Source organism: Pantherophis guttatus, chromosome 7 (assembly GCF_059756535.1).
Source record: "Pantherophis guttatus breed Tessera chromosome 7, ASM5975653v1, whole genome shotgun sequence".
NCBI classification, from domain to species: domain Eukaryota; kingdom Metazoa; phylum Chordata; class Lepidosauria; order Squamata; family Colubridae; genus Pantherophis; species Pantherophis guttatus.
In genome coordinates, this window is record NC_142069.1 from 57,808,785 (window position 1) to 57,823,807 (window position 15,023).

General features: G+C 40.4%; 1 protein-coding gene and 1 pseudogene across 2 annotated transcripts in view; both read right to left on the bottom strand.

Moving 5' to 3' along the window:
• Nucleotides 1-15,023, bottom strand: part of ZNF277 (zinc finger protein 277) — a 136,142-nt gene that overhangs the window by 55,477 nt on the left and 65,642 nt on the right. For both annotated transcript variants that reach the window (XM_034408857.3, XM_087874163.1), the window contains 2 exons: nucleotides 13,182-13,270; nucleotides 8,523-8,605 (listed from right to left, as the gene is read on the bottom strand). In XM_034408857.3, coding sequence (XP_034264748.1) covers nucleotides 8,523-8,605; nucleotides 13,182-13,270 — 172 coding nt within the window. The remainder of the gene's footprint in view (nucleotides 1-8,522; nucleotides 8,606-13,181; nucleotides 13,271-15,023) is intronic.
• On the bottom strand, nucleotides 554-8,450 carry LOC148112867 (uncharacterized; annotated as a pseudogene).

Consider the following 15,023-nt stretch of genomic DNA (forward strand, 5'->3'; position numbering starts at 1 on the left):
GGAGAGGGCTCGCAACTTGGGCATCCTCCTGGATTCACGGCTGTCTTTAGAAGAGCACTTGACGGCCGTGACCGGGAGGATTTTTTATCAGGTCCGCCTGATTCGCCAGTTGCGTCCTTTTCTGGATCGGGACTCATTACGCACAGTCACTCATGCCCTCGTCACCTCCCGCCTGGACTATTGTAATGCTCTCTACATGGGGCTCCCCTTGAGGAGCACCCGGAGGCTCCAACTGGCGCAGAGTGCGGCCGCGCGGGTGGTAATGGGAGCGACATGGCGCTCCCATGTAACACCTCTCCTGCGCGAGCTGCACTGGCTCCCGGTGGTCTTCCGGGTGCGCTTCAAGGTTTTGGTTACCACCTTTAAAGCGCTCCATGGCTTAGGGCCTGGTTATTTACGGGACTGCCTACTACCACCAATAGCCTCCCACCGGCCAGTACGCTCTCATAGAGAGGGACTCCTCCGGGTGCCGTCAGCCAAACAGTGTCGACTGGCGGCCCCTAGGGGGAGAGCCTTCTCTGTGGGGGCACCTACCATCTCGAATGAGCTCCCCCCCGGAGATACGGAGGATCCCGGATCTGCGCTCCTTCCGCCGTGCTGTGAAGACCTTTTTATTCCATCAAGTGGGCTTGGCCTGATCTCTTCCCTTTTTAAATATGTAAATTTTAATCTGTTTTTAAATTATTGGGGTATTTTAATTTGTCTGGGCCAAAAAGTTTAATTTGATTTTATCGGGTTTTTAAATTTTGTGTATTTATGTATTTTATTGTTGGCTGTTCACCGCCCGGAGTCCTTCGGGAGTAGGGCGATATACAAATCAAATAAAGTAAACTAAACTAAACTAAGAGAGAATTAAAATATCATCTAGATAACATAGCAGTCTGATAGGCGTTGCTCGTAAATGAGCAGCCACCACGTCCAGGAGCATGATGAAGGTGCGGGGGGCAGACAAGAGCCCGAATGGCAAAGCCCTATACTGGAAATGGGCCCCATTGTAGCAGAATCTAAGGAATCTCTGGTGAGCTGGTCTGAGGAGAACATGGAGATAAGCCTCCCGGAGATCAATGGATGCCAAAAAATCTCCGCATCTGATGCCGCCCAGGATACTATGCAGAGATTGCATCTTGAAGTGCCTGTACTGTATATGTAAATTCAAGCGCTTCAGATCTAGCATGGCCCTGCTTCCCCTCGACTTCTTTTGAACCAAGAAGAGTATCAAATAGGAGCCAGAACCCCAATGATCTGGGAGCACTGGCTCAATGGTTTGAATGGCCAGGTGGTGTTGAATTTTGGCTTCCATCAGAGCTCTCTTGGAGGGATCCGTGGACCTGGAACATCAAATGAATCTCCGTGGGGGATCGGAAATAAATTCGAGGGTGACCCCGAGGGAAACTGTCTGAAGAGCCCAGGCATCGGTGGTCGTATGGCGCCAGGTGGTTACAAATTTGGCAAGCCGACCGCAATGGGCTCGAGATCTGAGTAGTTACTTATTTCTGTGGTAGGGGTGGAAGTTTTAGCCCTGAAAGGGTCGTTGAGAGTGAGGTTGCTGGGATCACTCTCTGAAGGGTTGTCTGCCCTGGGCTCTATCAGTGGGGTGGTTGAAGGGCCGCTGGTAGGCTGGGGATTGGAACCCGGGATCCGAAGGACAAAAGGAATGCCTTCGGTAAGGAAAGGAGGATCGCCGATTGGACCATCTGGAGACATAGGGAAGGACCTTCTTCTTGTCCCTACCTTCTACGAGGATCGGATCTAAGGCTTCCCTGAAGAGGGAGCCCCCTTTAAATGCTGCTGCGGCTAACCGCCATTTGATCCTCATGTCCACCTGCCAATGGCGCAGCCAGAGGTGGCATCTGGATGTGATATTGGATGCCAGTGCTCGTGACGCAAATTTTGCTGAGTTGAGTCAGCGGAAAACTCAGCAGCGGCGATCAATTTATTAACATCCTGATGCAGATGAGAGTCCTCTGGGGAAATCCTGGAGTGCATCTGATGTAGCCAGATGAGAGACATCCTGACAAAGGACGCGGCCATGGCAGATCTGATGGCCCATGCAGCAGCCTGGTGTGTCTTACGGGTTGAAATTTCAGCCCTTCTGTCTTCAGTTCGAAGACCCTCAGCAGCATCAGAAGGCAGAATGCTAGGCAAGGTCAGATGTGCCAAGGGGACGTCAATCCTCGAGCTCCTGGTCCACGGTGTACAATTTTTTGTCTAGTCCACTTGAAGTCGGAATGGACCCCAGCTGAACCCATTGCCTTTGGACTATGTCAATAAAGAGCTTGGGCAATGGGATGGTTTCATGCTCTGTGAGCACCTCAGTGAAAAGAAGGTTGGTGGAATCTTGAGGGTCCAAAGAGCCCTCTTGACATGCAACTGTAACACACATAGTAGCAGTAACCGTCACCTTATGCAGCAGGGTCTTAAACATCTCATGGCGGAAGTGACTGGTGGCATGGGGTCTGTCAGAGGCAAATTCTTCTTCCTCACCAGAGAGATTGTAGTCAAAAATATCGTCACCCATCAGCAACGGATCGCTATGGTGGGACGGAGAAGGTGAATGAGTAGCTTGCGAAGAGTCAGTGTCCATGTGGCTCGACGGTTGGACAGGTCTGGGTGCCTGAACCAGAACTGACAATGGAGCTAAAATGCCCCTTTGTGTGAGAGCTGCATCGATTCCTCTGGTCACAGTATGAATAATGAAATCGCACATTTCCTGTGGCATGACAGAAACGTGGCCTTCCACTGGACGGAGCCCCGCTGCAGTAGGAGTAAAGGTTGCAGACGGCTTTGTCAGCCTGGGGATCTAGGCAGTTCCGCGATGGAAGCAGATCCTTGAGAGAAAACTTCTCTGATTACCGCCTGATTATCTTGTGCTTCAACAGAGAGATTGGGAAACCAGGTAGAATGGTCCTGAGATATTTGAGGTGAGGGCTCCTGTTTTTGAGCTAAGATGGGGTGCCCCCCAGGTTCAGAAGAAGCAGTGGCGCTGTTGGTTGCTGCCTTCTTTGGGCCTTGTCAAACTGCTTGCTTAAGACAAGGTGTCTGCGTTTGACATCTTTCTCTGCAGCAGAAGACGAGGATGCAGTGGCAGAAGATTTAGCCCTGGTTGAATGGGCTTTGGATTTTGATCTGCCCCTCTGTGTAGTAGGAAAGGGAAGAGATCTAGATCGACGTGAGGGAGAGCGGCTGCAATCCGCTATTGTGTAATGAGTCTCCCTCCAGGCAAACCGGTCAAATTCAGTGGATCTGCAGACAAGGTAGTAAAAGCCCTCCTAAGGTGGCGCAGAACTGACAGAACAGCTAATTACCAGAGGAGAGCTGCCAGAAATGGTAGGGAGCCAACAACACAGCTCCACAGGGCCCTGAGCAGGATCAATTAAAGGCGAGGGTTAGGCACGGAGCTGATAGGACGATCCCAAAACTCCTTGGGGAGGGCTGAGAGAAACGGCGCGGAGCCAGCAACACAGTTCCACAGCACCTCTAATCAGATAGAAAATGGCGTGGAGCTGACAGAACAGCTCAGGCATCCACACCAACAGATACAAAATGGCTTAGAGCCGACAACACGGCTCATCTAGCACCCTTGCAAGTGAAACAAAATGGCGCTGAGCCGTCAGAACAGCTCCCTCGCGGCAAGAAAACAAGCCTGAAATGACAGGAGCCGACAAAACAGCTCTGCGAATGGCAAGGCAATGGGCCACGCAGGGAGAGTTCAGCTCCGAGAACACGGAGCTCCTCTTGATCCCTGCAGTGCCAAGGTGACACCATGGCTTCCCTCGCACTTCCAATCCACTCACTGTTAGGTTGCGCTCTCCGCGAGGTGATGAAATTGGCAGGGATTGGTGAAAATGGCGATGCCCGGAGAGTGGAATCCACGACACCAGTGGCAAGCTGCAGCTCAGCTGAGCGGCGCTCGGCCAAACATGAGGTCCCCCCCGCTACCGCAAGTTCAGCAAGAATCCAGCAAGGAAACAGCCACAATAAAAAAAGTTAAAATTCTTCCAAAAATGCTAGTCAGAAAGTCCATTAGAATGAGCTGAGGCTTATATCAGAGGCTTAACAATTGCCTATACTGCACAAAAAAAGCCAAACAAACAACAAATAAAACAAAATTTACAGACAATATTACATCAATATGAATTAGATCTACAGAAACAGCCACATAACCAAAAAAATAAGGAGAAAATAAATTTAACAAGGCATAAATTAAATTTGATCACAACAACAGAAATAGCAAGAAAAATAAAAATCGCTAAACAAAACCAATTTGAACATGCAAACAAAACCGGACGAAGGTTAGCATATAAATTGAAAATAGAAAAAAAGAGGAATATTATAATACAGTTAAAAGACGTAGATGGTTGTTTATACCAAAATATTGAAGACAAAAAACAAATTGCAAAGGAATTTTTCAAAAACTTATACGCAAAGGAAGAGATTAAAGAAGAAAATATCATAGAATATTTAAATAAAATAAAGATTCCAGAATTAGAAGAAGAACATATAGAATTATTGAACAGACCAATCTCAATGTTAGAATTAATAGAAGCGAGGAAGAAACAAAAAAATAACAAGACACCGGGAACAGACGGTATACCGGCAGAGTTTTATAAGACATTCCAACAACCATTAGATGATATATTAATACAAGTTTTCAATGATGCAATAATAGAAGCTGAAATTCCGCAGTCATGGAATGAGACAATAATCACATTAATACCAAAACAAGATTCGGATCCCACGGAAATTAAAAATTATAGACCAATTTCTCTTCTCAACGTAGATTATAAACTATTCACATCAATTATAACACAGAGATTGAAAATCAATAATCAAATACTATATACATCCTGATCAAAATGGTTTTATTCCTGGAAAACAAATTCATAACAATACAAGAACAATTATTGACATTCTGGAATTCTATGAGCAAAGATCGGAAAACCAGTTAGCTCTAATTTTCCTAGATGAGCAAAAAGCGTTTGATAATCTCAACTGGACATTTCTAATAGCACAATTAGAAAAGATGAAATTTGGAGAAAGATTTATAAAAATGATTAAAAAGATATACAACACCCAAACAGCAAAAATACAAATTAATGGAGATACAACTGAACAATTTGATATAAAGAAAGGAGTGAGACAAGGATGACCATTATCTCCTATATTGTTTATATTAACATTGGAAATATTACTAGAAGAAATCAGGAAAGATACAGAAATAACTGGACTAAAAATAAAAAATCAAGAATATAAACTGCAAGCCTTTGCGGATGATATAGTACTCATCTTAGATAAACCCATACAATCTGGACCAAAATTAATGATAAAAGTACAACAATATGGAGAAGTAGCGGGATTGAAAATTAATAAACAAAAAACTAAAATTTTAATAAAGAACCTTAACAGGTATCAAGAAGAAGAATTGGAAAATATATTAGGGATACAACAGCAAAGAAAGTTAAATACTTAGGAGTATGGATTACAAACAAAATATCAACGTTGAAGGAAGACAATTATATTAAACTGGCTAAACAAATAGAAAAGGATTTGGAAAGATGGGCAAAACTCCAATTGTCTCTTTTAGGCAAAATTGCTACCATTAAAATGAATATAAGTGTTATACTTATTTAGGGTGATACCAGTAAACCCAGGAAGAACATATTTTAAAGATTTAGACAGAATGATATTAAAAAGCAAGAATCAAATTAAAACATCTACAAGACAAAAGCGAGAGAGGGGGAATGGGACTCCCTGATTGGCAGAGTTATTACAAAGCCTCAGCGTTAACATGGATAAAAGATTGGATCGAACTCAAAAACATAAGAACATTAATATTGGAAGGTTTTGACTTGACAAGGGCATATCTTTGGGGAGAGAAAATTATAAAACAAGAACAATTTCGCAGACACATTGTAAGAGACAATTTGCTTAAAATATGGAATGAAATCAGAAAATATCACTATGATAAGATTCCTAGGTGGACTTCCATAATGGAAGCACATATTTATCCAAATACAATAGATACAAATAAATTAAAAACATATCAGGACATCTTAAATGAAGAAGGAAAACTAAAAACAAGAGAAGAATTGAGAATGCAAAATGTGGAAATAGAGTGGTGGTCATATTTGCAATTAAAATCCAGATATAAATCCGATATGGAAAAAACTGGAATTCAAATGGAATCAAATCAGTTGGATAAAATTTTATTAGGCCCCAATGAGAAATTAATAACCAAAATTTATAATTTTCTATTGGAATATAAACTAGCAGAGGAAGTAGTTAAAGAGAATATGATTACATGGGCGACGAATTTTGGGTATGCAATAGAATTAAGTAAGTGGGAAAAATTGTGGAAAAGTATTAATAAATTAACATTATCTGTACCATACAAAGAAAATGCTTATAAATTGTTCTATAGGTGGCATTTACCACCGGCACGAATTTCTAAAATGTTTCCCAGTACATCTCCACTCTGTTGGAAATGTAAAGCGCATAAAGGGACATACTATCATATATGGTGGTCATGTCCCAAAGCTAAAAAATTCTGGAACAATATAAACATGCAACTGGAACAAATAATAACTCAAAAGGTACCATTAAAACCAGAAATTTACTTATTAGGAATACCTACAAGCAAATATGAAAAAGAAATAATATATTTAATAACACACATTTTGACTGCAGCAAGAATCATATACGCAAAAAATTGGAAACAAGAAGAGGTCCCGACTCAAGAGAAATTAATATCCAAAATTATGGAATGTGCTGAGATGGATAGACTCACCAAGGAGATCCAAGGAAAGGAAGAATCTGAATATTATCTGGTCTGGCAAAAGTGGTATAAATGGTTAGCGGTAAGTGAAAAAAAAGAGAAGAAGAAAGAAAGAAAAATTAAATAAAGGAAAAGATATCAATAGAGTAAAATAAATTTTTACATCAAATAAAATTTAAGAAAGAGACACCAGATATCAATAAAATAATATCATTATATAAGATGAGAGAAATAATATATACTGAAGAATATAGGATATTGATATTGTAACAATTCAGATATTATAGGGTAGATGTCATTAAGATGATGCTTGTTGTAAATTGTTTTACTTGCATTTATAAATGTATTATGTGGTTTCTTAAATTAATAAAAGTTTAAAAATTAAAAAAAAAAGAATGAGCTGAGGCTAAAAGGGTCTCTAAGGCTGGACTGAGTTAATGAATTGGAGCCACACCGGAAAAGGAGGTGTGTTTAAACAAATCTTAACTCAGTCTCTGGCCAATGACATGAGGACAACCCATTCAATGCACTCTCTAAGCAGCGCAATGGAGAACAAGGAAGAAGACCTCCTGAATATTATGATAGAGTTGTTGGCGGACAACCTGAAGATAAGTAAGTGTGAGTTGCAAAATGGTATTGACGAATTGTATAGGGTGCATACTAATTATGCACAGCGAAATGAATTGCCACGTGAGGTACACATACGATTTACTAAAAAAACAATTAAAGATGAAATCTATAGGTGAATGCGAGATACAATGATGACATACAAAGGGAACGAGATTCTGACTCTCAAACAAATACCCAGGAGGGTAAGGGAGCAAAGGCGGAGCTACCACTTCCTCTCCTCCCAACTTATCAAATATAAAATAATGTTCCGGTGGTTTATTCCAGAAGGTTTACTAGTGACCTGGTAAGACAAAAAAATTAGGTTGGATACATCAGAGAAGGCTCAGGAATTTTACGATCAGTGTATAGCAATAGATGAAGAGAGGGAAAGTGGGGACGAGACAGAAGATAAGAGTCAGGAAGAAGGGAAGGAGTCGGAATTGGAATTATAGGAGAGGATTGAAAGAGAACAGCGGGAAAGAACAGGGACAAGGTCAAGGACACAAACAGAAACGAGATTAAGGAAAGGAACCAGGGCTGTCAGTAAAAGGTAAAATGGAAGAAGAAATTAAATTAATTTTGATTTATATAAATGGTTTAAACTCCCCAACCAAAAGGAGACGGATTCTATCCAAATTACAAAAACACAATTCAGACATCACACGGTTACAAGAAACCCATATTAAAAAGCAACAAGGACATCTATTAGAAGACCCTAAATTAGGAAAACTATATTCAGCTCTTGCACCACAAAGAGAGGAGTAGTTTTATATATTAAAGATTGACTACAACCAAAACAAATTTATGCAGATGAGGAAGGTAGAATTTTACTAACTGAGATAATAAGACAAAAAAAATGTTATTGGTGGCTATCTATGCACCGAACATTAGACGGAACATTAGAGGAATTTTATTACAAATTACATAAAAAAATAGTGGAATTGGAAACTGAAAATATTTATTTATTGGGAGACTTTAATGCGGTCATAGATACAAAATAAGATTATGGATCTGGGAAGAAAAATAAAAAGCAGAAGAGGATACTACCACCCACTTTTTTTGACATGGTGCAAGAACTGAATCTAAAAGACATCTGGAGAGCACAATATCAATATATTTAAACAAAATAATATCTTACCAGTCTTTGTTGTTGAAGTTTCTCCCTTAGTTCTCTGTCTTCAGGTAAGGCATCACATAAAAGAAAATAATTGTCCTGATCCTCTGTTACAAAGTAAACATAAGTGTCAAAGCAAATAGTGTAACTTTTGTTAGTATACTAAGATACTTCTTAAATGGCACAATGCATTGAGATCTCAAATTATGCAAATATGAAAAGATGAAATGGTTACTCATCCTAATCTCCTATATAGATAGAGCAGAAGAGGAAGCTGTAACCAAAAATATATTTAAATCCTGGGAAATTAGAAAGCAAAACAAAGGAATTCAAAACAACTGTTCCTTGATGGGCTAGGTAGAAGTTGAAATAGAGGAGAGCTTGTCAGGCTTTCAAGATTGTCAAGATTGAGTTGCAATGTCCTAACCACAAACTACACAGAGGCCATGTGGCCTCTGAAGCAGGCCCCAGTTTGGGATTCATTTTGGCCATTCTGAAATAGCTCCTGCTTCCAGGACATCATCAGATGGCCTTGTAATGTATAAAAGGCTGATGGGTGGATCAGCTGGTTGTCGTTCACAAAGCAATCTCTTCATGGAGATGGACTCAAAAGCACTCAAAAAGCAATCCATGATTCTGTGCTGCCAGGACCCCGGTTCACTCTCAAAGAGTTGCCACTGGAAGGATTTGCTCTAAGAGTTGCCTGCTGGATGATGCCGTACCTATGTAGTGAATGAGATATTCTGATATTTTGGGTAAGAATATAGTCATTCATCTAGATGACATTTTGATTTTTTTCCCAAGACTATTCTCTACATTCTTGTTCGTGTCAGGAATGTGTTCAATACACATCCCAAAATAAACTGCATGGTAATTTGGAAACATGTGACTTTGATCTTCCTCAATTAAATGATCTGGTTGATTGGATTTTTATGGAAGGTATGCAGGTAGAACATTCAAATGTTCAGGCTTCCAATGTGTGGTTTCCAATTTTGGAATTTGCCAACATTTTACAAAATATTAATCTCTGTATAGAGAACACTAGGCCATTAATTCAACTTCTGAAAAATGGAATGCCAATTTAAATAGTCTATTCTAGAAGAAAGCATCTTTTGGGTATTGACCCTCTTTTCATTTCAACTGCATCTCAAGACATCTAGATATTCTGGAACTTTGTCTAGAGTAAGAACAGATGTTAAAGATGCCATATCTGTCTTTGAGTCAGAGCTGTAATACTAAGTTGGCCAATTTGCTCCAGAGCATGTTTTTCAGTGCAGAGGTTTAGTCAAATATATAATCCTGAATTAGGGTTGTTAATTTGCAGCAAGATTTTGTTGAGCATACCAGATAACGTAAATCTAATCTTAACCTCTATTTTTCACTCTAAGTATGTATATATAAGAATATGTATAATAATATTCCCCCTATTCCTAATCTCTTTATCTATTCTAATTCTTAATACAGCCAATCTTGATTATTAACAAAAAGAATCCTTCCTAACCATCATCTCTCACCCTCTTAGGAGTTACACTTTTTCCCTTTTCAACCTGCCTTCCATATTCCTCCCTTAAGTCCTCATCTACATCTTTCATATTCCGTCCAACCATTGTTTCCATTTCCATATTTTTTGCTGCCAATTCTCTCCTGGATTTGCCAAACCCTCCATCTTTTCCCCAGAGATATCTTTCGGTTTACTCAATTCCATTTTTCTAACTCTTAATATAAATTCTCCCAATTTTATATCACCCAGCTTTGTTATCTCCTCCTTCTTTTCTTCTTGTTTTGTTTGTTGTGTGGCCTGTTCTATACCTTCTAAACTTCCAATTGTCCCCCTTGATTCCTGGGTTTTATTTTCTTGTTCTATTTATTGTGTAGACTGTTCTATACTCTCTACACTTCCCATTATACCCCTTGGTTCCTGGATTTTATTTTCTTGATTCATTATTCCTTGTTGTGAATCTTTGGTCTTCCCAGTAATGACGTGTAATAAATCTTTTATCACCCTGGAATTTCTCATCATAGTGGTGTAAATATTTTGGATCATCCACACAGTTTCTTGTTGGAGTGCCTCCAATTCTTCCTAATGAGCCTTCTTGTCTTGTTTTAAAAAGTCCAGATATCACTAAATATTCAGTCAATTGCCACTGCTCAAAAGTTATCTTCTTTTTTCACTTCCCATTGTCAGCAAACTGCTTAATATTGTTCATCAGGAAATACAATAGTTATATATTTTTTAAAATTATTTTTTATATCCCACAATTAGTCAGTTGGTTCTATTTATGCAATCCAGGGGTTTTTCCAAGTAATTCCTTAAGTCCACTCTTTAAATTGCTAGTTAATTCCAATATTCAAAAGTTATTCCCTTAGATATCCTCCAGGTTTCCAAGGTTAATCCTCTAATAACTATATATTAGAAAAGTATATAGTAGTAGATAATACAACAGACCTCCAAATGTACATTTTTCTTATCAGAATTTTTCAGGGTTATTTTGTTATTCTAGAAGTAAACATTCACCAATAGAGGGTGCCATCCGTTTAAAATTCAACATTAAGACTCTTCTTCCAGTTAATTATTTCCAGATTGATTCAAAACAAATATTCAATTGTTCCATAAACAGTCAAATATCCATGGTAGCTATTTTGGCTGCCTCGTCCTCATCTTTGGTAAAGAGGAAACCCTGTGTCAAGCAAAAGAGTTGCCACTCTCTGCCGCCTACAGGCAGCTTGTCAGATCTGTGTATCTGCTATTCTTTGTGGAAGAAGTGGGGGGGGGAGGATTTGGAGTTGTCACATTTAGTTCTTTTTCCTATGTGTCCTATTTCCTGCCTGGTCCTCTTAGTATAAACTTTAACCTGATTTATAACCGTTGCCTGGTGTCAGGAATGCCTGGAGAATTCTCACACCTTGGGAAATGAAAGGGGAAGGAGGAATGAGTGGATTGCAAGATGACCCTGAGAAGCTCTTCTTATCTGTTTCTCAGAGAAGCTGGTACAATTCATCTTCACACCGGTGGATTGGTCAGAATCCACATTGGACGGTGGGGAGGGGGTTCCTAATTTCCTTTATCCTGAACTACATACCCTGAAGGTCCCCAGAGCCTGTGTTTTGACTTGCTTTCTCCTTTTGAAATCCAAAGTTCTGAAGAGTTTGTACTTTCTTGGAAGGGGGGAAGAAGCTGATCCTTATGGAGCTCCTCCTTTATATGTCACTCCTACAGAGTGACTTTAGGCCCCTGGGGGGCCCTCTGACAAAGAGAATTTGGCGTGGGGATACAGAACAACGCTTCCCTGCGCCAACCTCGCCGCGACGTGTAACTGGAAATCTGCAGCCAGATTTTGGAAAGTCCTCTGTCGCATACTGGTTATTTACATTCATTTGTCACTATCTCATCTCCCAGTCAAACAGGAAATTAGAGAAGACTAAATGTTGAAACCATTTTTGCATTGTTAGTTTCTATAAAGATATGTTTGGAGATAATCTTGATGAAGGAATGTATTAGTTATTAAGAAAAATGACAACTCAGTTCTGGGAAAGTAAAAACTCTGAGAACCCCAAATAATCCCACAATAATTATGTTTGGTATAAAAGGAAGCAGAGAGAAATTCTGGCAGGCCTTCAACGTTTTATTATTATAGCTTACAACAATGAAGTAGCATTCCTATATTCCTGGCAATGTCTGTTTCCTGACTGGTCTACCTTGAACTTCTGACAGTTTCTTATCAATGGGACAATTAGGTTGATTTCTTGTCATTTGCACTCTCTGCACTTCTCAATGGTTCCCTTTCAAACAGTTTATGGACCATCAAGCAGTTTATGGAAACAATCCTCTCTGCTTAAAAATTTTGTCTCTATGGTTCCATAACTCGTGATTTCCTCTAAGACATAGATGGCATAGTTCCTTTTAATATAACAGTCAGATTTGGCTAAAGCTGTGCATAAACATATAGCAGGTACATATACATATGGAAGAAGACACTAAGATTGCTGTGGGGGATATAGTTTATCTATCCATAAAGTTTTTTTACTTTTCTCCAATCTATCCAAGAAATAAGTTTCAAGGTTTATTGGCCTATTCCCTATTATAGATCAGTACAGCTCGATGGTTATGCATTTGCAACTGCCTACCTCAGACAACACACATTTTACAATTCTGTTTGTCTATGGAGATTCCCAGTCTCCAGGTCATGGTTGTCTCAAAAGGTGCTTTTTCAATAGACAGCTGGACTTTCTTTGTTTTTCATTGAAGACGTTTCACTTCTCATCCAAGAAGCTTCTTCAGTTCTGAACATTTTGATTTTCTTTTTCTCCATGGGTCCTTCTTTTCAACTTAAAGTGCAAAATCTGATCAAAGACTTAACTCATCTTAATTATTTGATTTTCAAATAGAAATTGGTGAGAAGATATGGTCCCAAATTTGACTATTTTCTGCTGCATTTCAATTCCTAAAGTATTTTGGGAATCGCAATAAAATGTGATTTAGGGTTGCCCAGTCCTATCCCTATATCTTTAACTTTACAGTATTTCACAGCCACAAACTAAATCAAAGCATTTATGGAACATAAATCCTCAAACAGGTGTTTTTGCATGTAAGATAATTAAGTACAAAGTAAAAACTTGGTGATTAGTAAAAACAGAGATCTTTCACACCAGGTCTACAAAACTTCTATTACAAAACTCACTTACCTAAAGCTGTTTCAGAGTTTGTTTTTATTATACAACAGAAGTCAGCAATAGGCTGTTCTGTGAATCTTTTCTTCCAGTACAATACATACCTTCAGAGGAGAAAAATAAGAAAAATTATAGACAACTCTATAATTGTCTTACTATACAATTAATTAATTCTATTAACATTTAAATAAATAATTCTTGCAGTATTTGGAAACTTCATTAGTACTTCTACTCTTCTATGAAGGCATTTCTTCAAACACTTCTATTTAGCCATAATAATATACCCAACATATGAATAAGATACAAATTGAGAATCCTTTGTTAAACATTTTTCAGATGAACAGCTTACACACAGAACCCAGACATTATGACTGGAATTTGTTTTTAAACATGGGAAGCTAAACGTATTGAATAACCCAACTATTTAAGGATTTTATTTGCTCTACATTCTTTCTTTCTATTATTTTATTTATTATTTATTTATTTATTTATTTATTATTTATTTATTTATTTATTTATTTCAATTTATTTATTTCACCCTTCTCCTAGTGGACTCAGGGCGGTGAACAGCCAGAGCTAAAACATATGCAGATACAAAATTTAAAATTGTTAAAAGAATTATATAACTGGCCCAATTTGAAACAGTTCAATTTAAAACCCCATGACAATTTAAAACTAAAAAACTAAAAAAACTAAAAAAGGGGGAGGGGGTTCACGCCAGCCCTGCTTGATGGAAAAGAAAAGTTTTCAGGGCATGGCAAAAGACCCGGAGATCCGATATCCTTCGTATCTCCGGGGGCAAATCGTTCCAGAGGGCAGGAGCTGCCACAGAGAAGGCCCTCCCCCTGGGGGTCGCCAGCTGACATTGCCTGGCTAACGGCACCCTGAGGAGTCCCTCTCTGTGGGCGCGTACTGGTCGGTGGGAGGCTATCGGCGGCAGAAGGCGGTCCTGCAAATACCCAGGTCCTATGCCATGGAGCGCTTTAAAGGTGGTAACCAACACCTTGAAGCGCACCCGGAAGACAACTGGAAGCCAATGCAGCTCACGCAGGAGAGGTGTCACATGGGAGCGCCCCCTGGCTCCCATAATCCCCCGTGCGGCCGCATTCTGCATCCGTTGGAGCCTCCGGGTGCTCCTCAAGGGGAGCCCCATGTAGAGAGCATTGCAGTAGTAGGCGGGAAGTGACAAGTGCCTGAGTGACTGTGCGTAAGGAGTCCCGATCCAGAAAGGGACGCAACTGGCAAATCAGGCGGACCTGATGAAAACCCCCCTGGCCACGGCCATCATATGCTCTTCTAAAGACAGCCATGCATCCAGGAGGACACCCAAGTTGTGAGCCCTATCCGTGGGGGCCAATAACTCGCCCCCAATAGCCAGCGATGGCACCAGCTGGCTATATCGGGACGCCGGAAGCCACAGCCACTTGGTCTTGGATGGGTTGAGACGAAGCCTGTTACTCCCTATCCAGATCCGCACAGCCTCCAGGCACCGGGACATCACTTCAAGGGCATCGTTGGGATGGCCTGGGGTGGAGATGTACAGCTGAGTGTCATCAGCGTACTGATGGAACTCCACCCCAAAGCCACAGATGATCTCACCCAGCGGCTTCACATAAATGTTGAACAGAAGGGGCGAGAGGACCGACCCGAGGCACCCCACAAACAAGGCGCCTCGGGGTCGACCTCTGCCCCCCTGCCAACACTGACTGCGACCGGTCGGAGAGATAGGAGGAGAACCACCGCAAGACGGTGCCCCCCACTCTCAACCCCCCCAACCGGCGCAGCAGGATACCATGGTCGATGGTATCAAAAGCCGCTGAGAGATCTAACAGGACCAGGATAGAGGAACAACCCCTA